This window comes from Rhinatrema bivittatum, chromosome 2 (assembly GCF_901001135.1).
Source record: "Rhinatrema bivittatum chromosome 2, aRhiBiv1.1, whole genome shotgun sequence".
NCBI classification, from domain to species: Eukaryota; Metazoa; Chordata; class Amphibia; order Gymnophiona; family Rhinatrematidae; genus Rhinatrema; species Rhinatrema bivittatum.
In genome coordinates this window covers 233,173,465-233,201,046 of record NC_042616.1, presented here as the reverse complement: position 1 = coordinate 233,201,046, position 27,582 = coordinate 233,173,465, and the positions used below count along the sequence as shown (strand labels likewise).

At 46.4% G+C, this 27,582-nt stretch overlaps 1 protein-coding gene across 4 annotated transcripts in view; it reads left to right on the top strand.

Moving 5' to 3' along the window:
* The first annotated feature begins 561 nt into the window (after positions 1-561).
* SGO1 (shugoshin 1) overlaps positions 562-27,582 on the top strand; it is a 102,076-nt gene continuing 75,055 nt past the window's right edge. The window contains exons 1-5 of one of the 4 annotated variants that reach the window (XM_029589286.1): positions 564-878; positions 1,536-1,676; positions 15,451-15,611; positions 15,964-16,154; positions 19,818-19,922. In XM_029589286.1, coding sequence (XP_029445146.1) covers positions 15,470-15,611; positions 15,964-16,154; positions 19,818-19,922 — 438 coding nt within the window. In that variant the 5' untranslated portion in view covers positions 564-878; positions 1,536-1,676; positions 15,451-15,469. Of the gene's footprint in view, positions 879-1,535; positions 1,677-15,450; positions 15,612-15,963; positions 16,155-19,817; positions 19,923-27,582 lie in introns of all 4 variants that reach the window. The other 3 variants (XM_029589287.1, XM_029589285.1, XM_029589288.1) reach the window with 3 other exon arrangements.

Genomic DNA, 27,582 nt, shown 5'->3' with positions numbered 1-27,582 from the left:
TTCATCATGGAGCAATACAGAGGCATTGATATTCTCTGTTTTATTTGCCATTCCCTTCTTAATATTCCCTAGCATTCTATTTGCTTTCTTGGCTGCTGCTGTACACTGTTCTTGGTGACTGAATATGGAACCTTGCATTGTGTGGCCATAATTTGGGGTGCTCTTCTCTACCTGCATCATTTTGCACTGGTCCATATTAAATGTCACCTGCCATTAGGATAGCCTGTCTCCCAAAATCCTTCTGCAATTTTTCACAATCCTCATAACAACTTCAAATAATTTGGTATCATCAGCAAATTTGATCACCCACGTTCCCATTTCAAGGTCATTTAAGTGCCAGAAAAAGTGTAGTGTGTTAAAAAGCAGCAGTTCTCTGGGGAACCCCACTATTCACTTTTTTTTTTTATTGAGAATATTAACCATTTAGCTCTATTCTCTGTTTTATATCTTTTAACCAGTTCTCAATCCACAACAGAACATTGCCACTTATCTTTTTAATTCCTTCAAGAGTTTCCTATATAAACACATGTACCAGAAAATGGACTTCTGCTTCCTTTTCCACAGCAGTCCCAGCAACAGTTTTACCCCTCCATGAAGCCCCACTAGGGAAGGCCGGGGTCTGCGGAACCGAGTTTCTGACGTCATTGCCGGCCGTTGGCTGGCTGGAGCGTCCTTCCTTATCACGTGACATCAAACTTCGGCGAATGAGGCGCTGCGGCGCAGATTTTTGAACGTCCGCGAGACGGAGTTTCTTCCGGGCCGACGGTTTGTTGTTCAAGCGGCCGTGATAGACCCCCCCCCCCCCCCCGATCGTTGCTCCGTGGCCTGCAGCCGGGGGTCGGAGGCTCCCGGCGGGTGCCGTGGCCCAGCCTCCCGCGGTAAGTGCGGTGTGGGCTTTGCAAATTCCTGTACAGTGGTCGGCTTTGAAGGAGCACCTTCCGCGCGGCTCAAACGGCGATTTGAAAATCTCTCGCAGGCGTCCGTTTACGTTTGCTCCGAGCTTTGTGTTCGGATGCAACAGCTGACTCTCCTCCCATTCTCCCTGACTCTTCGGGTTTCAGCTTTTGATCTCGGTTGCAATTAATCTGATCCCCCATAAAACTCCCGAAAAATGACAGCTCCAGAGATTTATAGACAGCTTTCGGAGGATGTGGTGACATTTGGTACTCTCCAGCGAGTGGCTGAAAATGAAAGAGAGAGACTTATTGTTGTTGTTGTTACTCATCTGTATGGTGCATACCAAAGCTTCGCATCGCTGTCCAGAGCTACAACGTAATTTACACTTGCTCCTTGGAGTTTACAGTCTAATCAAGACAGATAAGACCTACAAATGACAGGGTTTGAGCTGAAAGGATTAAAGTCGATGGGTTAGGTGGGATAGAATGGAGAATGTTAATTTAGTATCATGAAATATGTTGGGGGTCTGTACATAAGTAGCTCAGAAGGAGCTGACTTAGCAGATGTGACGGGGTAATATATTTTAGTGGGTTGTTTTTTTTCAAATTCTTATGATGCAAAATGTTTCTTGGTTTTAGGTAGCAGTGTAGAGAGAGGATTATATACCGAATAAATAGGGATTGACCCATCCAGATTAAATTTCTTGGAGCTGCAACTGTGTTTTCCTACTCTTCCCAGCTTTCATTAGGTCTCTCCCAGTCAGTAGGACCTGAATGAAGGTAAAATTACAACTGTGAACCATTTACTAAACCACTAGTTTTTTTTTTATAATAAATTTTATAAATGTTTAAAATAAAAATAATGGAAAGATTAAATGTTTATGAATGCATCGACTTTGGGTTTTTTTTGTGTTATGTAAACTGCTTTTGATACTTTATCAAAAGGTGGTATATTTTGGCTGTTTAAGAATTATTACAGAAAAGACATCTTAGTCTAAAAGAATTGTTGGAGACAAAATAATTGGGAGCAGAAAAGCAAAACACCACCTGCATTGTGAGGGTGCTGAAAGTACAGTAGTCCGCTTCCTGCCTCATGCCCATCCCTCTTAAATAATGCTTCCTGGCATACCAGTAAGCAATCAGCAAGAAATAGTTGATTGGTGCATGTGTGAACAGATATTGCAGAATTAAAAAGCTGAATACTAGGCTTGCTTGTAGAGGTTTTCTTTTTTTTGTTTGTTTTTTAGCTACCTAATGTATCATGGGCTAACACACAGACTGTGGTCTGCTGCAAGGGTTTATATCTTGTAACTAATGACTGTTTGAATCATACTTTCTTTAAATGTGTACATGCATGTCCTCAGATTCACTGGAACCAGAAATAAATTGTGTGACTACTGGTAGCATTATGTTTCTATTTTCTCAGCTGACCAACTAATGGAAAAAACTGTAAGGTATGTGTGTGCAGGTAATGACTATCATTTCCTGAGCTATGGTAAATTTTTAATGTAAAAATGGATGACAAATTACTTTATTACATAGAATATTTTTACTCTGTTAAAATATGGCTTTCCTAGCACCCAGACAGATGGATTCAGGACCAGTGGGTTATGCACCTATACCAGCAGATGGAGACAGAGCAAACTGACGTGTCAGTATATATACTCCTGCGGTGACATCAGCCTGCCAGTATTCTCCATCTCCAGCAGATGGTGGATGTGCATTTCTCTACTGGGGATTGCTTCAAAATTTAGAGGAGAATTAATAGGAGCTTTGAGTTGCCCTGCTCTTCTGTAGTGATACGTAATGGTCCCTCCCCCAGTTGAGAATTCCTTAGATGATTTCCATAGACCCTCAGATGAGTGCCTTGGTCCGGTAGCTGGTTCTTCAGCTGGCATGGACTTAACTGATTTAAGCAGCTGAAAGGCAGCGGGTGCAGGAAGCTGAGCACTGCAGAGACTGTATATGCCCTCTTCCCCCACAGCTGGAGACTGTACTCAGCCGGAAAAGGCTGAGCTCAGGTAAGCTTAAAAAAAAAAAAAAGGGTAGATGGACTTCTCCAGTGTTCATGCTCACTGCGCTGTTCCAACGTTCGTTCCAACTCCCGTGGAGTTTAAGGGACCTGGGCAGCCTAGTGGGTTGAGCGGCACAGGCAGGCTGGGCCCCAATGTTAGGCTTCTTTCTGTGGTAGGCCATGGTGGCATTTTTTGTGTGCTTTTTTTCTGTGGGTTCGGCTGCCCTCTGCAGGACCACCGGTGCGTGCAAATGCATCCGGCTGTGTGCCCAATTTCCTTTGGGCGCCCATTCTGTAACATAGTGGTTGTTCGCCCTGGCTTGGCATGGTGACTGCACTTAGTTTTGCAGCGCATAGCTTTGGGACTCCTAAATTTTGTGCACCTAAATTTTTCAGAGTGAATTCGGCTGGACGCACACCTTCAGTCACCTATTAAGTGTACTGATGAATTAATAGCACCTGTGGCTAAGAAACCTAAGTACCTTTCCCTCTGTGCTGCTTGTCGTATTCGGGCATCTCAGCCTGCAATGCCCTCTAACTTTTGCCAGCGCTGCTTAGAGGCTCAGGGAGAATTATCTTCTGATTTTACTAAGTCTGGTTCTTCCCAGCCTGATGATGGCCTGGCTAAAGACATGTCAGGAGGGACACCTAACCTTGGCAACTCCCTTGATTGGCTCATCAGCAGGGGACAGCAGCTCAGTGGGCACAGCATGAGTGCCTTCTGGTTTTGGCATGAATCCTTCTGCCTTTTCTTGAGTAGAATTTTTTTCAAGGATTGCAATACTTTCTTAAGGTGAAGTCCTCAGCTCCGTCCATTCTGTCAGGTCAGATTCTCAGGTGGTGGCCTCTCCCTCTTCTGGTATAACTGTTAAGCGCCGAAGTACACCTTAATTGACTGCGGGTTCTCCTGATAAGAATCCGGATGGCACTGATGAAGCAGATCCTGACCCTCTGGAGGATGGGGAGAAATTCCTCTGGGACTGGAACCGAATAGGACTGTTGCGGATCTTTCATAGAAATGAACTGCCAGCCCTGATTTCCCAGTTGTTGAAGATGCTGGGAGTACCTGGGGCAGATTCCATGTCTGAGCCAAAGAAAAATCCCATTTCCTAGCGTATAGCAGATGGACTCAGGACTAATGGGTATAGTGTGCTCCTGATAGTTGGAGACTGAGTCAGATTTCAGTCTGACGTCAGCACTACATATACCCATGCAGGAAGCTCTGCTCTTCAGTATTTCTCCGTCTCCTTAGCAGTTCGGGACTATACACATGCTTGCACAGCGTTAGAAAATCCAAACCAAAGAAGAAATAATCTTACCTCTGCAGACGAGCCCCGCTCTCCTGTGGTGATACCTAAGGGTCCCTCCCCCAGTCGAGAATTCCTGAGGTGATTTCCGAGATCCCTCAGAGGTAAGCCTCGGTCCGGTAGCTGGTTCCCGGCGTGGACATAGTCCCCAGGAACGGGAGTGGCTGAGAGGCAGTGGGTGCAAGACCGAGCACGGCGGTGAAGGTACTTTTCCCTCTCCCCCGCAGCCGGAGACTGCCTGGCCCGAGACCGGGAAACGCCAAGATAAGGTAAGGTAGAAAACTTTTAGTCTCTGAGGCTCGGATAGCCGCACAGATCGTCAGCCGGCGTCTGTCCTGTCTGGTTGATCAGCCCTGTACGGGCTAGACCCTGATCCGGTACGAGGGTCCCCCCATGTGGAGACCCTCCGGGGGGTCGCCATCTTGCCCGCGTGGTCATCGGCACCATTTCCCCCCCCATCGATCGCCGTACTGTCTGCTTACCTGAGCCGTGCACACAGCAGCGAGCCAGGCACATAACTTGTGCGCACAACAACGCACACTAGGGTGCCGGGTGCACAAGTTAAGCCTGTACGTACAGCGGTACGCGCATCCCCATAAGCGCACATAGCGGCCTGCATGCATATCTTTGCAGTTTGCATGCACATCTTCGACATCCCCGGAGCGCATTTCTAAGCCGCCCGGTGCGCACACACAAATGCACAGGCCAGACTTGAATGACCCTACATGTCCAAAACTTGGCACCACCGGCCAAGAAAGCCAAGGCACAAGTCCTCTGCCCAGCTTGCCACCTAAGAGCTGCGTAACATGAGGAGAATTCTGCCCTGTGCCTACAGTGCGAGGCGGCCCTAGGGGAACCAAGACAAGGCCCCCCCCCCCCCCCCCCCCCCCCCGGCCAGTAGAGGAATCTAGCTCCATCAACTATAGTACCCTGGACCTTTCTATCCCCGGCTCAGCCCCTTCTCAGTTCGGCCCCTCTGTGAATGCCGCTGGCTTCAATATGGTCCCAGGAACCTTTTCCTGGGTAGAATTATTCAAAGGGCTGCAAACCTTTGTCCGGGCACAATCGGAGCCACCGGTGACACAGCCTCCACCATGTACATATGTACAACCAGAAGACCAAAACCTTCCAGGCCCCGCTCGGCCTCCCCGAGACATGCCCCCTCCGGACAAAAGCCTCCTCTTAGGGGGACATGGACACCTCTGAGGAAGAACCAGACTCCCTGGAGGAAGGAGAAATCTCTCCAGGAACGGAACCATACCATACCATGATGCGTTTCTTCTCCAAAGACGAGTTACCAGACCTCGTGTCTCTGAGCCTGAAAGAACTGCCCATCCCAGGCACAAGCGCCACAGTGGAACCAAAGACGAACCCTCTTCTGGTCGGGCTGTGTCAGGTCTCACTCCATTTCCCATTGCTACAAGCCGTACAACTGATCGACCTGGAATGGAATGCTCCGGAGGCCAGTTTCAAAGGAGGACAGGCCCTAGAAGCCCTATAATCATTGGATCCCTCAGCCAAAGAACTCCTGGTGTTTCCCAAAGTGGACGCCATGGTCTGCACTGTCACAAAGCGCACTACCATTCCAGTCGAAGGAGGAGTGGCACTCAAGGATGCCCAGGACAGACATCAGGAATCCATCCTTAAACAGTCATTTGATGCAGCAGCTATGTCACTACAGATCGCTGCCTGCTGTGCCGTGGTGACACGTGCCTGCTTATCTCTTGCCAGGAACGCTACCATGCCCGTCGAAACATTAGAACCAGCGATATCCTTCCTCACGGATGCGACGTCCGACCTGGTGCACACCTCAGCCAGGGGCGACTCATCCATTGTGGCAGCCAGTAGGAACTCTGGCTCCTCCGAAGCTGCTCAGCCAATGCGACCTCCAAGATGAAACTCAGAGAATACCCTTTAAAGGGGCCCTCCTGTTCGGAAGCAAACTGGAGAAATTAGCTGACAAATGGGGCGAATCCCCAGTACCTCGGCTACCGGAGGACAAGAACAAAAGAAGTCATCGTCCCTCTTCCCGAACATCCAAGGGCAGAGAATCACAGCGCTTTAGACCGTACAAGAATACATACCAAGCACCTTGCCCCGCAGGCAGGGGCCAGTCCTTTCGGAACAAACACAAGAAGAGGGGAGCCGGCTCAGGTCCAGGCCCCAGCCGCACCGCACAATGAGAATCAACAGACCCATCCATAGGAAGAAGCAATAGGGGGCAGGCTTGCCCTATTCTTCCAAAGATGGGTCGAGATAACGTCGGACAAGTGGGTCCTATACCATCATTCAAGAGGAATACTATCTGGACTTTCCGCAGCACCCCTCCAGACAAATTTGTGAAAACCCCTTGCCACTCCCTCTCCAAGAGGACGGCAGTAGAAACCACACTGACAAAATTGCTCTCCCTGGAGGCTATAACACCAGTGCCCAACACCAACAAAATACTGGGCACTATTCCATCTATTTTATCGTCCCCAAGAAAGAGGGAAAGTTCCGGCCCATCCTGGCCCTCAAGTCTGTCATCCGCTACCTGAGGGTACCACACTTCCGTTTGGTTATAAGGGCAGTACAGCCAGGAGAATTTCTGACCTCCCTGGATCTGTCAGAAGCCTATCTGCACAACCCGGTTCATCACGACCACCAGCGCTTTCTACGCTTCGCGATCATGGACCACCACTACCAGTTCCGAGCGCTATCCTTCGGACTAGCCACTGCCCCTCGGACGTTCACCAAAATTATGGTGGTAGTGGCAGCGACACTGAGGAAAGAAGGAATCCTCGTACACCCGTACCTGGACAATTGGCTGATCAGAGCAAAATCTCCAGAAGAAAGTCATCAGGCAACCTCCAGAGTCAAGAACTTACTGCAAAACCTTGGGTGGGTCGTCAACACAACCAACAGCTGTCTGCAGCCCTCCCTATCTCTAGAATACCTGGGAGTCCGATTCAACACCCAACAGGACAAGGTCGTCCTTCCCGTTACAAGGAGAAGGAAATTGATGGACCAGTTGAGAAAACTGTTGAACGGTGTTCGCCCCACGGTATGGGACTACCTCCAAGTCCTCTGACTCATGACATCAACCCTAGAAGTCATACCATGGGCAAGGGCCCACATGCGACCACTACAACATTCCCTACTGTCACGATGGAACCCGATGTCCCAGGACTACACCGTCCGCCTCCAGTTGCCAGCGGAGGTTCAGATCCAGCTCCTATGGTGGCTACAAGACCATCTGAGCAAGGGAGTAAGACTATCTCCACCGACCTGGGTCTTGCTCACCACGGATGTAAGCTTAGGATGGGGAGCCCACTGTCAGGAACTGACGGCCCAGGGGCAATGGGACAAGGAAGAGTCGGGATGGAACATCAACCGACTGGAAGCCCGGGCAGTCAGGCTAGCCTGCCTATGATTCAGTCACAGACTCCGAGGAAAAGCTGTCAGTCATGTCTGACAACGCTACAACAGTGGCCTACACAACCGCCAGGGAGGAACCAGAAGCCAACAGGTGTCCCTAGAAATAGACCCACTAATGACGTGGGCGGAAGCAAACCTGCAAGGGATCTCGGCCACCCACATCGTGGGAAAAGACAACGTCACTGCGGACTACCTCAGCAGAGAAAGTCTAGACCCAGGGGAATGGAGGCTGTCGATCACAGCCTTCCAGTTGATAATAGACCGCTGGGGAACTCCAGCCATGGATCTTATGGCAACCCGGTCCAACGCCCAAGTTCTCAACTTCTTCAGTCGCAGATGAGACCCTCAATCCCAGGTTATCGACACAGTCGTCCAAACCTGGCCACAGGAAGAACTGCTGTACGCCTTTCCTCCATGTCTACTACTGGGCGGGATCATCTGCAAGATAGAACACCACAGGGGACTAGTACTTCTAGTGGCCCCGGACTGGCCAAGAAAGCTGTGGTACGCAGACATGCGAATACTTCTGGCGGGGAACCCCCTGTGTCTACCCCCACACAGGGACCTGCTCCACAAAGACCCAACTCTATTCTCTCTTACGGTCTGCCCATTGAGAAGACTCACCTGAAGAAGAGCGGATACTTGAGGGCAGTAATTGATACCTTGCTCCGAGCACGCAAGTTTTCCACATCTTTAACTTTTATATACGAATATGGAGAATATTCAAAGCCTGGTGTGAAGACCGTGACATCCTTCCGCGGACAGTCAAAACTCCCTTGATCCTGGAATTCCTGCAGGACGGCCTGAAGAAAGGGTTGTCTCTCAGCTCCATCAAGGTTCAACTGGCCGTGCTGGCCTGCTTCAGAGCCAAAGTGGACGGCATCAGCCTATCTTCCCATCCAGATGTCTCCCGCTTCCTGAGAGGGGTCAAGCAAATCTGACCACCACTAAAGTACTCTAGTACTCTAGTAATCTAGTACTCTACTTCCTAGCGGGATCTTCCTTCAGACCTACATGCGGTCTGTCCCTACAGCTCCTGACCTTGAAGACTGCATTCTTAGTGGCAATATGTTCAGCCCGTCACATCTCTGAACTTCAAGCTCTATCCTGCCGGGATCCATACAGCTACACACTGTCCCCTTCTTCCTTCCCAAGGTGGTTTCTCATTTCCATCTAAACCAAACCATCTCGCTGCCACCTCCAGACGAGCATAAGAACTCGAAAGGCTCGCGTTGCCTACGCCATCTTAACGTTGGCAGACTCCTAGTCTGCTACCTGGAAAGATCTGAATCCGTACGAAAGACGGACCACCTATTCGTCCTTCACAGCGGGAAGAAACAAGGGGAAGCAGCCTCGAGGGCACCCATAGCCCGCTGGATCAAAGAAGTAATCAAGGCGGCCTACGTAGAGGCAGGGAAGCCTCCACCTCTACAAGTCAAGGCCCATTCCACAAGGGCCCAGGCAATTTCCTGGGCAGAAACCAAGATGCTGTCACCCGCCGAGATCTGTTGGGCGGCGACATGGTCCTCCATTCACACCTTCTCGCGGTTCTACCACCTGGATGCTCATGTCAGGGAGGACACAGCATTCGCAAGGGCAGTACTAAGTTGGCCACAGGCAGCCTCCCACCCGGTTTGGGAGTAGCTTTTGTACATCCCATTGGTCCTGAGTCCATCTGCTACACGCTAGGAAATGGAGAAATTACTTACCTGATAATTTTGTTTTCCTTAGTGTAGACAGATGGACTCAATATCCTGCCCACGGCTGCCTCAAAATAGAGAAATCTCAGGGTGACAATCCCCGAGAGCAAGACAAACACGGGTAAGTCAGACTTACCCCCCAGTTAAGACACCCATAGTTACCGGGTGTCGGCATTTCTCGGCTGATGACACTGGCAGTCTTCAGCTACAATTCACGTCAACTAGTTTAAGTTAATAAAGTTATCCAAACATACATATATCCACCATTGCTTTTCAAGGAGAATACTGAGGAGCAGAGCTTCCTGCATGGGTATATGTAGTGCTGATGTCAGATTGAAATCTGACTCAGTCTCCAAGGGCTATCAGGAGCACACTATACCCATTGGTCCTGAGTCCATCTGTCTACACTAAGGAAAACGAAATTATCAGGTAAGTAATTTCTCCATTTTGGTTTCTTTGCATAAAGCCGCCTGGTTTTTCCTTGTTATGGAAGCCATTCAAGAACTGACTGATCTTCAGTGGGATGCACAGAGGCAAATTTCAAATGGGGTCGGACTTTGGAAGGCCTGTACCCCTTGGATCCAGTGGTGAGAGAGCATCTGCGTTTTCCAAAAGTGGATGCACTTGTCTGTACCATCTCTAAATGGATGACTATCCCCGTGGAAGTTGGAGCAGCCTTGAAGGATGTGCATGATAGGAAGATAGAGGCCATCCTTAAGCATTTGAAGCAGTGGCAATAACCTTGTAGATAGCTTCTTGTTGTTCCCTAGTGGCTGTTCTCTCTCAGGAGGTTGATGACGAGTGAATTCCAGGGCGGTTATGGAACCCGCTGATGCCTTTTTAGCAAATGCGGGCTGCGATTTTGGTCACACCTTGGCCAGAGCAGTGGCTTCGGTAATAGCGGCTAGGCATCAGTTATGGCTGAGAAATTGGTTGGCAGATGCGACCTCCAAAGCTAATGTTATGAAATTGCCTTTTTAAAGACTCACTCTTTTGTGTGGGAGCAAGTTGGAGAAGCTGGCCAGTAAGTGGAGAGAATCCTCAGTTGCCAGAGGATAAGAAGCAGTCGCTGCACCCCTTTGGTATGAGGGGTTGTCTCTACAGAGGGGCAACCTTTCAGAGGACTCTGCCTTTCAGTAGGTCTCGGTCCTTTTGTCCCAGACAGTCCAGGCGGGTTGTGGGCTCTGATAGTGGAACCTGCCGATTTCCCCTCCCCCCCCCCCCCCCCCCGGGAACAGGACATAGGCGAATGTCTCTCTTAGAGGTAGGTAGACATCAGATCAATGGGTCCTGGAGGTGATTCAAGAGGGATATATGCTGGAGTTTCAAAGTGTTCCTCTGGGTATGTTCATGGTGTCTCCCTGCAGGCAGTAGTGTGTCCACTGTCAAGGCTTCTCAGTCTGAGGGCTGTGGTTCCAGTACCCATGTCTCAAGAAAATACGGGTTGATATTCCATTTATTTCAGTGTGCCCAAGAAGGAGGGCTGCTTTTGTTCCATCCTGGATCTCAAAGGGATCAACTGTCATTTGCGGGTGACTCATTTTTGCATGGAAACATTGTACTCTGTGATAATGGCTGTGCAGTCAGGGGAATTTCTGACCACCTTGGATCTGTCCGAGGCATACCTACGTATTCCCATCCGATTGGAGCACCAATTCTTTCTGCGTGTCGCAGTCATGTGGTACTATTATCAGTTTCGGGTGCTGCCTTTTGGTCCAACCACCACTTCCAGAACTTCTTCCAAGGTTATGGTGGTGGTGGTGGTGGCAGCAGCAGAGTTGAGAGAGAATGGGATCCTGGTACACCTGTATCTGGATGCCTGGCTGATTCGGGCCAAGAGAGCCTGAGGTGAACTCTCTGTTGCAGGAACTTGGTTGGGTGGTGAACCTATCCAAGAGCAGTCTTTAGCCATCTCAGTCGTTGGAGTATATGGGTTTTCAGTTCGACATGAAGCAGGGCAAAGTTAAGAACATAAGAGCATGCCATACTGGGTCAGACCAAGGGTCCATCAAGCCCAGCATCCTGTTTCCAACAATGGCCAATCCAGGTCACAAGTACCTGGCACAATCCAAAAAAGTACAATAGAGTCCATACTGCTTATCCCAGGGACAAGCAGTGGATTTCCCCAAGTCCACCGTAATAACGTTTTATGGATTTTTCTACAAATATAACCAGGGAAACAGAATATCAATATTTCTTTGAAAGATAGTCTTATATATGATGACCTATTTCCACATCATCAAGCCTGATGATGTGGAAATAGGTAATGTGTAAGCATGCCAACTGGAACGCCCAGACTTCCAGCTGATTGATGTTCCAGAAAGACTCTTCTATATTCCAGCGCCCTTGCACAGTTAGTTCCCGACAGTGAGCTCCCCAACCCTGGAGGCTTGATTCTGTCATGAGTACCAACCAGTCCGGCGATGTCAGGAAAACTCCTTCAGATAATCTGCATGCAACCACCACTGGAGGAGAGAGTAGACTTCCATTGGCAGGTGAAGCCAAACAGAATAGTCCTGAGACTGCTGGTTCCAACAAGACAGCAGGGAGCACTGAAGAGGACGCATATGCATTCTCACCCACTGCACCAATTTCAGGGTTGCCGCCAAATTGAGTACCTGCAGATAGGAAAACTTGCAAAACAGGGTGCCCTGCATTGCAAAACAGGGTGCCCTGCATTGCACATTTTGCAATGCAGGGCACCCTGTTTTGCAAGTTTTCCTATCTGCAGGTACTCAATTTGGCGGCAACCCTGAAATTGGTGCAGTGGGTGAGAATGCATATGCGTCCTCTTCAGTGCTCCCTGCTGTCTTGTTGGAACCAGCAGTCTCAGGACTATTCTGTTTGGCTTCACCTGCCAATGGAAGTCTACTCTCACCTCCAGTGGTGGTTGCATGCAGATTATCTGAAGGAGTTTTCCTGACATCGCCGGATTGGTTGGTACTCATGGCGGCAACCCTGAAATTGGTGCAGTGGGTGAGAATGCATATGCGTCCTCTTCAGTGCTCCCTGCTGTCTTGTTGGAACCAGCAGTCTCAGGACTATTCTGTTTGGCTTCACCTGCCAATGGAAGTCTACTCTCACCTCCAGTGGTGGTTGCATGCAGATTATCTGAAGGAGTTTTCCTGACATCGCCGGACTGGTTGGTACTCATGACAGAATCAAGCCTCCAGGGTTGGGGAGCTCACTGTCGGGAACTAACTGTGCAAGGGCGCTGGAATATAGAAGAGTCTTTCTGGAACATCAATCAGCTGGAAGTCTGGGCGTTCCAGTTGGCATGCTTACAGTTCAGTGGCAGGCTGTAGGGTTGAGCGGTCTGGGTAACGTCGGACAATGCAACGACTGTGGCTTTCTTCAATCGGCAGGGAGGAACCAAGAGCCAATAAGTGTCGCAGGAGATAGACCAACTTATGGAATGGGCAGAATTGCATCTTCAGGAGATCTCGGCTTCGCACATTGCAGGAAAAGACAATGTAAGAGCAGACTTTCTCAGCAGGGAGAGTCTGGACCCAGGAGAATGGGTATTGTTGGATGAGGCATTTTAGCTGATAGTGGATCGCTGGGCCTTCCGTTTCTAGACCTCCTGGCGACTCCTCGCAATGCGAAGATTGCTTGTTTGATTCTTCAGTTGCAGGAGAGATCCAAAGTCCTTGAGTGTCAATACTCTTGTGCAGGTTTGGCTGTTGTATGCCTTTCCCTGTGGCCCGTGCTGGGCAGAATAGTTTGGAGGGTTGAAGTCACAGGGGGATGGTGCTTTTGGTGGCACCTGAGTGGCCCAGGAGACCATGGTATGCAGATCTGCGAAGGCTCCTGGTAGACTTTCCCCCCCCCCCCCTCCCTTCCAGCGCACAGTAATCTGTTGCAGTAGGGACCTGTCCTTCATAAAAATCTGTCTCTGTTTTGTCTTATGATATGGCCCTTGAGAGGGCTCGCTTGCTGAAGTGTGGATCTTCTACTGTGGTGATTACCAAAAATAGAAGATGGTATAGGGCTAAGTGTTCACGGATCCTTTATGATGAGCAAATCAATAAATGAAGAAAGGAGAAGTATGTTTCAAAGCGTTTTCACCTTTTATTCACCAATTACTTGAAAGAAGGTTTTGGTCCCCCGACACGGACCATGTTTCGCCACATGGGCTGCGTCGGGAGGGACAGAGGCCCAGAGAATCAACTGAGAAGAGGTTTTTGTTAATGAATGAAGCTGCAGTCAAAAACATGTGCTTGTAGGAGAAAACACGAGATCAAGGAAGGGAAGCCTTGCAGGGGTTGCCCAGACACGAGCTAAACAGGCATAGCAAATCGCAGACTGCAACCGTCTGAGCAGTGACCATCTGCGTGTGAACAGGACAGACCTTTTTACAGAGTAATTCAAAAAAGGAAGGTCCAATGTGAACAAACAATGTAGAGGGAAATCTGAATCCGCAGGAGGCCTTCTATTTTTGGTTATCACCTACTTAGTATACTGCTCAACATCTCCACTTTATTTTCTACTGTGGTGATTGCCCCCTTCCTATGGGCACAAAAGTTCTTCACTTCCTTAGCCTATTAGTGGTTTTGGTGTGCATTTGAGACTTGGTGTGAAGATCGAGGAGTGCTTCCTCATTCAGTTAAGATCTCGCTCATTTTGGAATTTTTGAAGGATAGGTTGAATAAAGGGTTAGGCCTTAATTTCTTGAAGGTACCCTAGCAGCTCTTGCCTGTTTCAGGGGCCAGGTGACTTGTGAATTCTTATTTGCTCATCCAGATGTGGCCTGTTTCTTGAGGGGAGTGAAACAACATCTCCCTCCCTTGCAGTTGCCAGCACCCTTGTGGAGTCTAATCTGGTGTTGGATTTCTTGGCGGGCCCTAAGTTTCAACCATTGTGTAGCCTTTCATTGTGGTTACTGACCTTGAAAACGGTGTTTCTGGTGGCAATATGTTCTGCATGTCGAATTTCTGAGCTGCAGGTCTGGTCTTGCCGGGAGCGGTTCCTTTGGGTGACTCCAGGGGGTGATACAGCTGTGAACTCTTCTCAGATTTTCACTTGAATCAGTCCATTTCCCTCCTGTCCCTGGATAGGGAAAAAGATGCGGAGGAATATTGCCTGTTGTGTCCTTTAGATGTCAAAAGATAGTTGTGAGGTATCTGGAGGTTTCTAAACCTTTCCAAAAGATGGATCATCTGTTTCTTTCATGATGGAGGTAGACAGGGCAAGCTGGTTTCGTGGCTACAATAGCTTGCTGGATTAAGGAGGTAGTCACGGCAGCATTTGTGGCAGCTGAAAAGCCGTTGCCTAGGAGGGTTAGGGCTCATTCCACTAGGGCTCAGGCAGTGTCATGGGCGGAGCTTCAATTGATGTCGCCTGTCAACATTTGCTGAGCTATGATGTGGTCCTCCTTACACATCTTTTCCAGGTGTTATCGTCTGATATACAGACCCAGGAGGACGCAGTATTTGCACATAAGGTTTTGACTGGACCAAGGGCAGCCTCCCACCCTATTCGGCAGTAGCTTGGTTACATCCCACTGGTCCTGAATCAATCTGTCTGGGTGCTAGGAAATGAGAAATTGCTACTTAACTGATAACTTCCTTTTCCTTAATCCAGACAGATGGATTCAGCTTCTTGCCCTTGGCTGCTGAATGATTGTATTATGGTTCTCCTGCTTACTTATGTGTTCCAGGGGTTACTGGTAAGTGTTCATCCAGTCTCTCTAAATCAATGTTCATACATTCTTCATCCAAGTTCAGGGTTTCCTGCTGGATGAGTACTGAAATGGTTATCTGTTGTTAATCAAGTTTTTTGCTAGTCTGTCCACAGTTGGCTTTTGAAGAGAATACTGGCAGGTTGATGTCACTGCAGGAGTATATATACTGAGACATCAGTTTGCTCTGTCTCCATCTGCTGGTAGTGGTATGTAACCCTTTGGTCATGAATCCATCTGTTTGGATTAAGGAAAAGGAAATTATGAGGTAAGTAGTAATTTTTCAATTTGCATTTCACAGATGAAAAATGCAGTGCATATTTTTCTTCATTTACAAACTTACATTTTCATTTTTCGCTCAGCTGAAGTGAATTTAAGCAAGTTTGTTGTGAAGTGTACAATTCAGTGCCATTTAATTTGTTCATTTGATTTACAGCGTATAGAACTGTCAGAAGATGGTTAACGAAAGGTGCTTGAAGAAGCCCTTTCAGGACAGCCTGGAAGACATAAAGGAGCGTATGAAGGAAAAAAGAAATAAACAACTGGTTAAGGCGACTACAGTCAACAAAACCCTGGTAACAAAAGGCAAAATACTCTGTAAGACTTCATTATTTTTCATCTTATAAATTTATTAAGCAGGGTTGGGAAAATATTTAGAGAACTTAGGCCCCAGTCAAGATATGGGTATCTTTTTTTTCTTTGCTCTGATCTTCCTCCAGGTACTCTCTCCCCCTTTTCCCTCCCAGAACACTAATACCAGGCAGGCCTAGCCATGGGGAAGCTCTAGGCTGTAACATCTTGGGCCAGGCCCCCCCAACATCAGTATCTCTTTCACATGGGCCTGTTGGCAGGTGCGGTGCACTGAATTTCAAGTGCTCAGTTTTTCAGCCCTATCTTTAGGTCTAAAATGTTGCAGATTGTGGTATAATTGTTTTTGTGTTGCTTACAGCAAACAGTTGTGTGGTGCTAAAAAATGTCCAGCTCAATAACAGAGCACTCGCTCAGGCTCTGGAAAATGAAAAGGCAAAAACAAGGGAGGCCCAAAATGCTAACCTGAATTTGAAGAGAGACTACCAGGCAGTGAAGTTTCAGGTGTTCATATTACAAAGAAAACTCAAATTCCAGGAAGAAAACTCAGAGGTAAAATTGTGATTTTTTTTTCTCCTGTTGAATTAACATTTGCAAACTAATTGAGTGCAAATTGGACAATGTGTATTTGCAATGATTTGTATGCTGCTTATTACCAGAACCTGTTCTAGGTGGATTCCAAGAACATAAAATACAGATATCAAAACATAAAAACAAATGTCTTAGGACATACAAAACATGTAATCATAATAAAGCACAAACATTAAGACAAATTTAAATAAAAGCAACAATACGACATCACTGTCACACTAACACTGATATAATGGGGAAAATACTGGACTGCTACTCATAAAACATGTGTTTTTCAAAGCTTCCTAATACTTATAATCATCAGCCTTACAGATAAAACAGGGGAAGACTGTTCCGAAGGCTAGGTATAGCTAATAAAAAGGCATGCCTGCATGTTTCCTTTAATCAAACATTCTTCATGCTGGGTTCAGTAAGAAAAAAAATAAATGCTCAAAATGTGATGCTGTAACTGAACAATATAATTTTAACTCCTCATTAAGAAATTCTGGGCAGCCCTAATGGAGAACTCTAAGATTCTTACTTTAACCTGTAAACTTTATCCTCTGCTCTATATAGACAGCCAGTGTAAAGATTTCTGGATAGGTGTAATATGATCACGTAGAGAGCCAGGGACCAAACGTGCCACAGTGTTCAGAAGTAATTGCAGGGCAGTCAAATGATACTTAGGGAGGCCCAAATGCAATAATCGAGCACAGATAGAATAAAAGCTTGAACAATGACTCTAAAAATCATTACGTTTTAGGATGTACTTGAGATGCCGCAATTTTCTCAGCTTAAAAAAAAAGCTTTTTTTTTTTTACCACTGAACGCAGCTGGGAATTTAAGAGGTATTGAATTGGAATCCTAGATTACATAAGTGTCCAAAAAATGTACTGAAACCCCCATCCATAACTAACCGAAGGTTGAAGGAGTCTTATGGCACGAGAAATCAGTACAGCCTCTGTCTTGCCTAGATTTAACAGGAGGTCACTGTTTATCCAATGTGTAATGGCTACCAAACTTTGATGCACCAAAAGATAAACTTCTAACAGGCATGTCGAGACTGGAAATAACTGCTGTGAATCATCAGCACACATTTTAAAGGCAGTCCCTAGTTCCTGCAACAAATGCGTAAAGAGCGCATATAAACAAATAAAAATGCTGAGAGGCAAGACCTTTGGGGAACACCCAAAAAGATGGCATACTATTTAGAAATCTTTTGGCCTATGAATCTGCAGATCGAGCAAAACCAATTCAGAACCACCCCTCCTATCCCAATTTCTGTTACACAATGTCATGCTATGGCATTTATTATCAAATCAAAAGCTGCCAAAACATCTTTAAAAAAAAAAAGATTTACCGACTTGTTTCTGATCTAGCTGCTATAAAATAATAGCAGAAATGTTTCTGTACTATTACCAGCTTGAAAACCACTCTGGAAACTGTGTAAAACATCATTCTCGTTAAGAAAAGAAACATACAGAGAACCATGTCTTTGATTAATTTGCCCAGTGATGGAAAAATAGAAATGGGTCTTTACCCCGCAGGGTCATCTATCAGAAGATGTGCATTCTTTAAAATAAGACAAACATTTCTTCAGAAATAGACTACTTCTCTTTTTGGGAGATAAGGTTAATGTTGTCCCTGATCTTTCCAAGAATACACAGATGCAGCGAAAAGCATTTTTTGCAATTAAAGCCAGAAGTATTGAGACTAGGAGTGTCCCTTTTTTTTTTTTTTTTTCTTTCTGAAATTCCATTGCAAATGTATATCAGGGGAATGTTTGGTTTTTTTTACTCTTCACAGTTAAAAAGGTTTTTTGATGATAAAACTAGTCTAGAGACCACTCGATATATAATTTTTTTTTTGTTTAGGAGTACTTCTGGTAAATTTTAGTATATTTTTACTTGCAAATAGATAACTGTTTCTTCAATTACAGACTTTTGTCTGATATGCTACATTTATAAATACCGTTATTTCCTTTCAGGTCGATCCAGTAAAGTGTGCTCCGTCGGAGCGCACTGTCACCCTGCTCTGGACGCGTGTTTTCCCTTACCCCTTATTCAGTAAGGGGAGGAAAACACGCGGCCCACCCCGCGGCACCTAATAGCGCCCTCAACATGCAAATGCATGTTGATGGCCCTATTAGGTATTCCCGAGCGATCCAGTAAGTAAAATGTGCAGCCAAGCCGCACATTTTACTCTAAGAAATTAGCACCGCCCAAAGGTCGGCGCTAATTTCTTCCGGCGCCAGGGAAGTGCACAGAAAAGCAGTAAAAACTGCTTTTCTGTGCACCCTCCGACTTAATATCATAGCGATATTAAGTCGGAGGTCCCCAAAAGTAAAAAAAAGTAAAAAAAAAAAAAAAAATTTTGAATTCGGCCCGCGGCTGTTGGGCCGAAAACCGGACGCTCAATTTTGCCGGCGTCCGGTTTCCGAGCCCGTGGCTGTCAGCGGGCTCGAGAACCGACGCCGGCAAAATTGAGCGTCGGCTGTCAAACCCGCTGACAGCCGCCGCTCCAGGCCAAAAGGAGGTGCTAGGGACGCGCTAGTGTCCCTAGCGCCTCCTTTTCCTCATTTGCACCGCGTCGCCTAATTTAAATACTGGATCGCGCGCACCGGCAAGGGGCCGGTGCGCGCGCCAGGAGAGCGGGCGTTAGTCCGCTCTCCCACGGACTTTACTGGATCGGGCTGTTTGTGTTTTGTATAACCAAACTTTTTTTCTTGTATTTTTAACTTTCTCATTGTATACTTTAAAAGTTAAAAATAAATAAATAAATAAATAAAATAGGGCAACTTCCCTCCAACATGGATACATTGACCAATTTATTCAAGACATCTATGAAGGAATCTTGCAGCCTTCATGGTGCATGTCATATATAAGGACAGATAAACATGGCACAAACCAGGAGTAAATCGGACCATAAACAAAGAGGTATATACCATTCAGCAATTTCAAGCTAGCAAGAAGCCTTTGTCTGTAGCACCAAAGAGCATCTAAAGAAGAGACTGGAAAACGGCATCTAAGCCTCTATAAAAATACAAACCCACAAAAGCGCACCAAAAAAACCGCAGCCAGTCAAATGCATGGTCACATGGTATAAAGAAACCAATAGGAAAACACAATAGATACAAAATAGATATACATTCTGTATTTTCATATTGAGACTTAGTTGCCACTCTCCGGTATCTCATTTAAATGCTGTTTGGCACTAGAGACAAAGGCTTCTTGCTAGCTTGAAATGGTTGAATGGTTTATGCCATGTTTTTCTTTCCTTATATATGACATGCACCGTGTATTTCTTGTAGATTAAAGATATCTTCACTGTCCCAACCCAGCCCCTTGGGCGAAACATGGCCTGGGTCGGGGGACTCCCTGTTGCATGCCATATTTGACTAGTAGAAGCCTTCAATAAAGATGAAACATACATGTATGCTATAGGATCCCTTTATGCTATAGGTTCCCTCTGAACTGTTTGAACTATTTGGATCATTTCAGACACATTCCTGTGTGTCTGTTCACACTGTAGATTGCTGCATTTGCCTTAAAAACATTATATAAATAACTAAAGAAATACTTGCATAAGTGTGTCAACTATATGTATGTCAAGAAATAATAACATCTTTTTCCTCCTTTTAATTAGTCTAAACTGTCAGCCTTAAAAGAAATAATTTCTAAAGTCACTGCTAACCTACTTGAGACTGCAAACTTGCTTGGCCCAGCACATGATCTGTGTTCCACCACTCCTGTAAGTAGACTTTGCTTTTGTATTTGTATACATTTTTGTATGTGAAGTGAGGGGGTGTTTCAAGAAAGTATAATTCGTTATGAGGAACCAAAATCATTCTGGCCTAACTGGAGCTCTGGGTGGCTTGCCCCTCCCCTCTACTGTTAGCAGAATCCTAAGTCCTGGACACATGCTCACTGCAGCTTCTTTTCTCTGGATAGCACAACAGAGAAAAGCTCTCTCTCCTCCAGGCAGCAGGTGAAGTGGGTGGTGGACAAGATAGGGAGGACTAGAGTAGGAAGCTGACTGGCTCTTCTTTGCTGTCCTGTCAGCTTCAGATTTGCTCTCTCTCTCTCTCCCTGTTCTCCAGTGCTGCTTGTTGCAAATAGGATGGGAGGAACAGAGCAGGGATGAGCAGAGAAAAGTCTGCTCTTGCTTCAGCCCCTCCCTCCTGTTTTTGTTGCAACCAGCAGTACTGTGAGTACAGGAGAGGAGAGTTTGGAATAAGAAGGACTTTTCTCTGCTGAGTGTGCTCAGCCCCTCCCTTCCTGTTCTCTGCAGTTGCATGCTCAGTTGCATGAGACAGGAGCACAAGAGCTACATTTGAACATGAAAGAGCTACAGGTTGGCGCCCCTCACAGAATAAGTTGCTCATAAGCTGCGTAGATGTTTTACTTTGGTAGCTTTTGTTTTTCTCCTCTTTTGGTAGATCATTAGATTTTTATTGTTTGGAGATTGCATCTGCATCTTGCAGGTCTACCTGTTTTGTTCCAATTTGAGTTTTGTCCTTTCATTATATGGACATTCTTACTTAGCACCAATGAACCTTATTTGTTCTCATGATAATAATTTGTATCTTGTGAAGAATCATTCTGTGAAAGGCGGCTAATCTGAAGTACCATTTTGTTTTCCTTTAGTGTTTGATTTTATGAATACACGTAGATAAGTTTATCATCTTTTCCGCAGGTAAGCAGGCTGAATTAGCCATGTTTTCTTGGAGCGCCACCTGGCAGCTCGCGGCGGGAACTTCTCCTAGCAGCAGTAAAACTTTGCTGCTGCATGCCTGCGCATTGCCTTTCCGCGCGGTCAGCAATCTCATCTCCGTTTTCGCCTTTCCCGAGCAGCGATCGGGCACAGGTTCTTCGCCTAAGGATCTCTTCTTTCCTCGCTGCTACTACTCTTCATTACCGTGAAACCCCAAGAGCACGTTTCAATGCTAACATGGCTTCAAAAGCCCCAGGTTTCAAACTTTGCCAGTGCTGCAAAATTTATGTCCGTAAAAGACGGACACAACTACTGTTACTTATGCCTTGGGCTGGACCATGGTATGGCGACTTGACTGGACTGTAGAAGAAAGTCCCCCAGGGCCCAGCAGCAAAGGGCTGTGAAGATCACCCGCCTGAAGGATGGGGATCATGCTGCATCAGGATCTTTTATGCCCTGCAGCAATCAGCCCACTCAAGGCGGTGGACAGATAGAAAATCTTCCTTATCTAGGCAGTCCCCGCACAGGCAACTCTCAGGTACCTCCCCACCCCCGAAAAAGAGGAAGACTGTTAAACACTCCTTGAGGATTTTAGGAGTAGCCTCACAAACTTTGTCACAAATCACAGGACTCCTTCAAAACTTCTTGATTCTGTTATCCTTTCCCAACAGCCTCATTCCACCTCAAGCTTTTCTGGAGAAGGTTCGGGTCATTCCACCCCTCCCTCTCTTCAACACTCGGATGGGGAAGAATTGGACAGAGAACCTATAACGCAGGGGACATGCATGGAGATACATGACCTCCTAAAAATCTTTGATGTCTCAGCTGAACCTACAGCTCTACCCTCCCATTCGGTCTTGGACGCTGTCATGGGTAAAACCTAGGAAACACCTTTCGTTACACACACCACATCCCAGAAGATAGAACTAAAGTTCCGAATGCAGAAATCTCCTTACTGCAGTGCAGCTACCACATGCTTTGTGGTGGTGGAATCTGCTATGAAAAAAGCCAGAAAAACAAGAATCTACTCAAATGCCCCACCAGGCAAAGGTAACTGGTGCCTAGATGAATTTGGCAAGAAGGTGTTCCAGGGTTCCATGCTAAATGCCAAGGTGCAGCAACACCAATTCTATATCACGCAGTATCTAAATGAGTGCCTCCAGCAACTGAAGTCTGAGGAAGGTCAGCCTTTGGTATCCAGTCATGGTAAACAGTCTGTAATTGATCTAAGAGAGGGCCTACAACACTTTTCTATGCATCATCTATGAAGGATTTGAACTTTTGGCCCGAACCTCCGGCACATAGCGTGGCTGAGGACGAGTGCAATCTGTGAAGATGTCTATGACAAATTTGCAGATATGTCATGCGAAGGGGATAACTTGTTCAGCAACAAGCTTCATGAAACAGTTTCGCAACTTAAGGAGCAGAGTGTGGCAGTGTCATTGCTTATATTACCTCCAGACCAGACGACTCCAAAGTGCTATTATCTCTCCTACAAGAAACCTTTCTATTCTCAACGTTCTTACAAGACCGTACCCGCCCTATCACCCTCCCTCTTACACTACAGAGGGCTCAACCTCTGCAGGTGCAACAATGGGGCTGGGGCTGAGCCCAGTTCACCCACAAACCAACTCCAGCTGCTGCCCCCAAAAACCAATCATATTTTTTGATTTTGCCACAGCTACCAGAAGTAGGTGGATTCCTTAGTTTGTTTGCGCCAGCATGGGGTCAAATTACATCTGACCATTGGGTTCTCAACATAATCCAGAATGGATACCGTCTAAATTTCAGAACACCCCCACTACCACGCTTGCTTCGTCTGCACGCGATAGTGATCTTCTGTCCCTCTTAAAAGAAGTCAAATCCCTCCTGGGACAACGAGCGATACAAATGGTTCCCCGTTCTCAATGGTCTCAAGAATTATATTCCCAATACTTCCTCATTCCCAAGAAAAGCAGAGGACTACGACCCATTCTGGATCTTGGAGTTCTAAAGTTCGTGGTACAGGAAAAATTCAAAATGACTTCTCTCAAAAGCATTTTGCCCTACCTGCAACCCAAAGACAGGCTGTGTTCACTGAACCTCAAAGATGCTTATGCTCACATTCCCATGCACCCCTCATCCTGGCGTTACCTGTGCTTCCAAATTCACAAACATCATCAATATCTGGTTCTACCTTTCAGCCTATCATCAGCGCCCAGAGTCTCAACCAAATGTCTGGCGGTAGCTGTGGCCCACCTTCAAAAGGAGGGCATAAGTCTTCCCCTACCTTGACGATTGGCTACTACTAGCTCCGAGCCTGGAACTGATTTGCATCCATCAGATTTGAATTCTATCTTCTTTGGAAAGCCTGTGCTTCCTAGTAAACTACGAGAAGTCTCACCTCCAGCCCTTATCAGACACTACAATTTATAGGTGCACTCATAAATACACAACTCTGCAAAGCCTTCCTCCTGGAGGGCAAAATCTCCACATTTCAATCCCTAGCCAGGAATCTGAGATGTTTAGCGCAACCCACTGTGCATCAGATCCTAACACTGTTGGGTCACATGTGATTCCACACATCTGCCTGCACATGTCATCTCCAATGGAGCTTGAAGTCCCAGTGGTCCCAGCGTTTTCACCCAATGTTGTACAGGATAGCTCTAACACATTCGATGGCGAGGGATGTGGACTGGTGACTGCAGACACACTTTGCACTCCGGTGCCCCCTTTCAGCACCCACCTCAACAGATCATCCTGACTGCAGATGTGTCCTCAAAGGGATGGGGGGGGGGGGCCCCCAAATACTGCATCTGAAGACACAGGGGCTATGGTCACCTGCGGAGAAGAGATTTCAAATTAATCTTCTAGAACTATGAACCATTCACTTCGCCAACTGCACCTTCTCACGGCTTCTTGCACAAATCTGTCATGGTATACACAGACAACCAGGTAGCCATGTGTTACCTAAACAAAGAAGGCGAGTCCAGTCCGGGACTTTTATGCAGATAATCCATACTGCTACTGGAATGGGCACTAGCACATTCGATACAACTTAAAGCCACTTAACAGCCCGATTGTTTCATCCCCACAAGTGGGAGTTGAGCAAAGCATAGCTTCTGACATTTTTTACCGGTGGGGGACACCTCTAGTGGATCTATTTGCCATGGAACGCAAGGCAAATATGAAAAAGTATGCTGCCAAATGGTTACGCTACCGCCGCTGGTGCATAATGGCATCCAAGGACCCCCTTCTGCTCCTCGCCAGAGCAGTTCCTCAAATACCTCCATTTACTTTTTAGATCTGGACTGGCTATCTCGTCCATTAGGTTACACCTCTGTGCCATAGTGGCGTAGCATTCATCCATTCAGGGTGTCTCCATCTCCACGCATCCCTTTAATATTTTGCTTCATGAGGGGTGCCCTACGGCTCAGGCTCCCTGTTTTACTACCCGCTGTTCCTTGGGACTTGAACGTAGTCCTTGAAGTATCAGTGCTTTCCCCCTTTGAACCTATGGGGATGGCCATGTTAATTTCTCACATGGAAGGTGCTCTTTCTCAGCCAGTACACTACTCCCCCTTTCTACAATTCTACCATGACAAGGTAACCCTAAAGACGCATCCATCCTTTTGTTCCCAAGGTGTTTTTCAGCTTTCCATCTCAACCAGATGATTACGCTACTGATCTTTTTTTCTGAAGCAACATACCTCTGAACAGGAAATATTATTACACCTGCTGGATTGCAAGAGAGCCCTGGCTTACTACAAATAGAGAACTCATTCACCTAGTAGGCCTTCATAGCTTTTCCTCTCCTACAACCGAATGCCCCAGGACTTCCGGTGACTAAACGCACATTGGCTAGTTGATTGATCCGATGCATCCACGTCTGTTACAAGAGACGCTTGGAAGCTTTATCCTCAAAAGTGAAAGCTCACCAGCTAAGAGCTGTGGCTGCTTCCATAGCACACATATGACAGGTTCCTCTTCAGGACACATGTAAGGCAGTGACCTGGTTGTTTTTACACACTTTCACCTCCCATTACTACCTCCAACAGCATGCTAGATTGGATGCCCTCATGGGACAAGAAATACTACGTTGTGCCACTAACACATAGGACTGTCCACCGACCTAAAGGATTTCTCCGCACAGCAATTAAAACACTCACTCACACTCACACACTCTATCTCCTATTGCTATGCTACCCACTGATCTGTGCTCAAAAACCTTGAGCTAGGGACTCCCAGAAAGCATGGCTAAATCCAGCCTGCTTATCTGCGTAAAAAAGCAAGTTTGCTTATCGTAAACTGTGTTTTCTGTAGATAGCAGGATGAATTAGCTATGCATCCCCTCCCTGGACAGTCTATACTTCCTGCTTTCTCTCATACTCTCTTGCTATCTTTTTCTGCGCTTTGAGACCAACTGAGAGGAGATCGTTGACCGTGTGGGAAGGCACCCACGCAGGCATGCAGCAGCAAAGTTCTCTTACTGCTAGGAGAAGTTCCTGCTGCGAGCCGCCAAGGGGCACTCCCAGAAAGCATGGCTAATTCATCCTGCTATCTACAGAAAACACCATTTATGGTAAGCAAACTTGCTTTTCTGTGAACATGTTCTGATCACTGGAGTATAACTTTGCATTCTGTATTTTTATTCTAAAAGTTTTCCTTGTGCTCACCATGAAATTTCAAGTGGCCTTCAACCTTTGTTTACAAGAGTCTCATTAGGGTTGTCTGTTTTAGCTCTTAGATGTCCCTAAACTCTGTAAGTAAATATGCTGCTAAATTCATTGTCCTAGAGTTCAATTACGTTTTCAGTTTCTTATATATACTTACATTTTTTTCTGATGCACACAATTCCTATGCCTTTCTGTGTCTATCTTCAGCCTCTAAATCACTTCTGTAAGGTATTTCAGCCACTCTTTTCTTGCAGTTTGCTGCTTCTTGCTGTTATGAATCCAATGAAAATCTGCACCTATAAAGAAAGATTGACTTGTTTTTCCAAGAGCATTTTCATGGGTTCGAACGACTCCTCCATCTCTGGAGAATTGCGCACAGACCTCCAGTTCCTCTGCATTCAAGCAGGCTAATCCACATTGGTGGGTTATGCACGCCTACCAGCAAATTGAGACTGACAACTGACTCGCTGTCATCACAGACATATAGCCCTGCTCCGACATCAGCCTGCTAGTATTCTCCATCTCCAGCAGATGGTTGACATGCATTCCCTAGTGGGGATTGCCTGGGGTTTTGTTTTTTTTTAAGACTAGAAGAAACAAGATTGAGCTGCTGAGGTGAACCCAGTCTGGGGCTCTCCCTCGGTTGAATATTTTGAGGCTTGTTACCTCAAAAACATTTTGAGGCTTGTTAGGCTCAAAAAAGAAACCAAGAGTAATAGGGGAGTATGGAGTGAAGGCTTGTGCCCTCTCCACCCCCTAGCCACCTGCCCAGTCATGATTTCAACTGGTGGAGGTCTGAGATTAGGTGGTAAAAAAATAAAGGGAGCCTTCCTTACCCTAGCAGGCTGTTTTTCTCCCCCACTAGCATTAATTTCCCCCTCACACCTCCAGTTGATCTCAGGGGAGAGGAGTCAGATGGTTTGTTTTTGTTTTTGTTTTTAAAAAATTTATTAATCGCTTAACACAACTGGCCTAAGCGATGTCCATAATAACATACACAAAATTACAATAAACATTTAACAAAGACTAAAATAAACAATTTAAATTTAAATTAACATCGAATAAAACATTGTCACAATTTGTATAAGAAGTGAGATGGCAACACTTCATTACAATACATCGAAATCTGGTAAATAGTACTCAATCAATTAGATGTTATTAACTTCACTGCTTATGTCTCAAAAATACAGATGAGAAAAAATCTAAAACAGTTAGATGGTAATCACTTCATGGCTAGATCTCAAAAGCACGGGTAAGGAGAAAATCTTTATAAGCTGTGATGGTGAACAGATGATGCTGTTAGTTCGCGTGGCAGGCACACTTCTGAGCTTCTGTGCTGTTTTTCTTGAATATTGGCTGAGTGAGGAAAGGATAGGCCGCTGTGACACATTGTAAGGCCATGACTGGGTGGAGTTTTTTCTCAAGCTCGCGAATATGCACAGTAAGGTCATAGCCTGGAGTTCCGCACACACATATATGCATGCAAGACTGCAGACTTATTTACAGGTACAACCGCATGCCCTAGTGAGTCATTGGTGGTTTTTTAGCAGCAAGGAGGAGGCCACTGGATATGAGGCAGCACCTTTCAGAAGGATAATGGTATCAGGAGTTAGACTGAGAGGCCTCCCATGGTGTGACTCGCCATATAAGGGCAATTCAACCATTGCGCTCTCTTCACTTACACTAGCATTGCCTGGATGCTCAAGAAGAATTGTCCTGAAAAGATTTTGCTTCTGTTCGGGCAACTCATTGGCCAAATGAGACTTGGTGGAGAGAAGCGCAGGAGGCAATATGCTGGCCAGTTTCTCCCACCTCCCCCCACATATTTCCCTAGGGGAGTGGTGTTTCCAGTGGAAGGAGCCCATGGAGAGCGCCTTGGTCAGTCTTATGGGCCCAGGGATGGATATAACATCGTTTTCCTGAGTGGAAATTTTTTCCAGGGTTTGCAAACCTTTCTGAGAGGGTACCCAGCGAAGGCCAAGTAGCCCTGTAAAGAAGGGAAGCGTCCTAGGCTTTACCACTTTGCGACCAAGTCAGGCAAG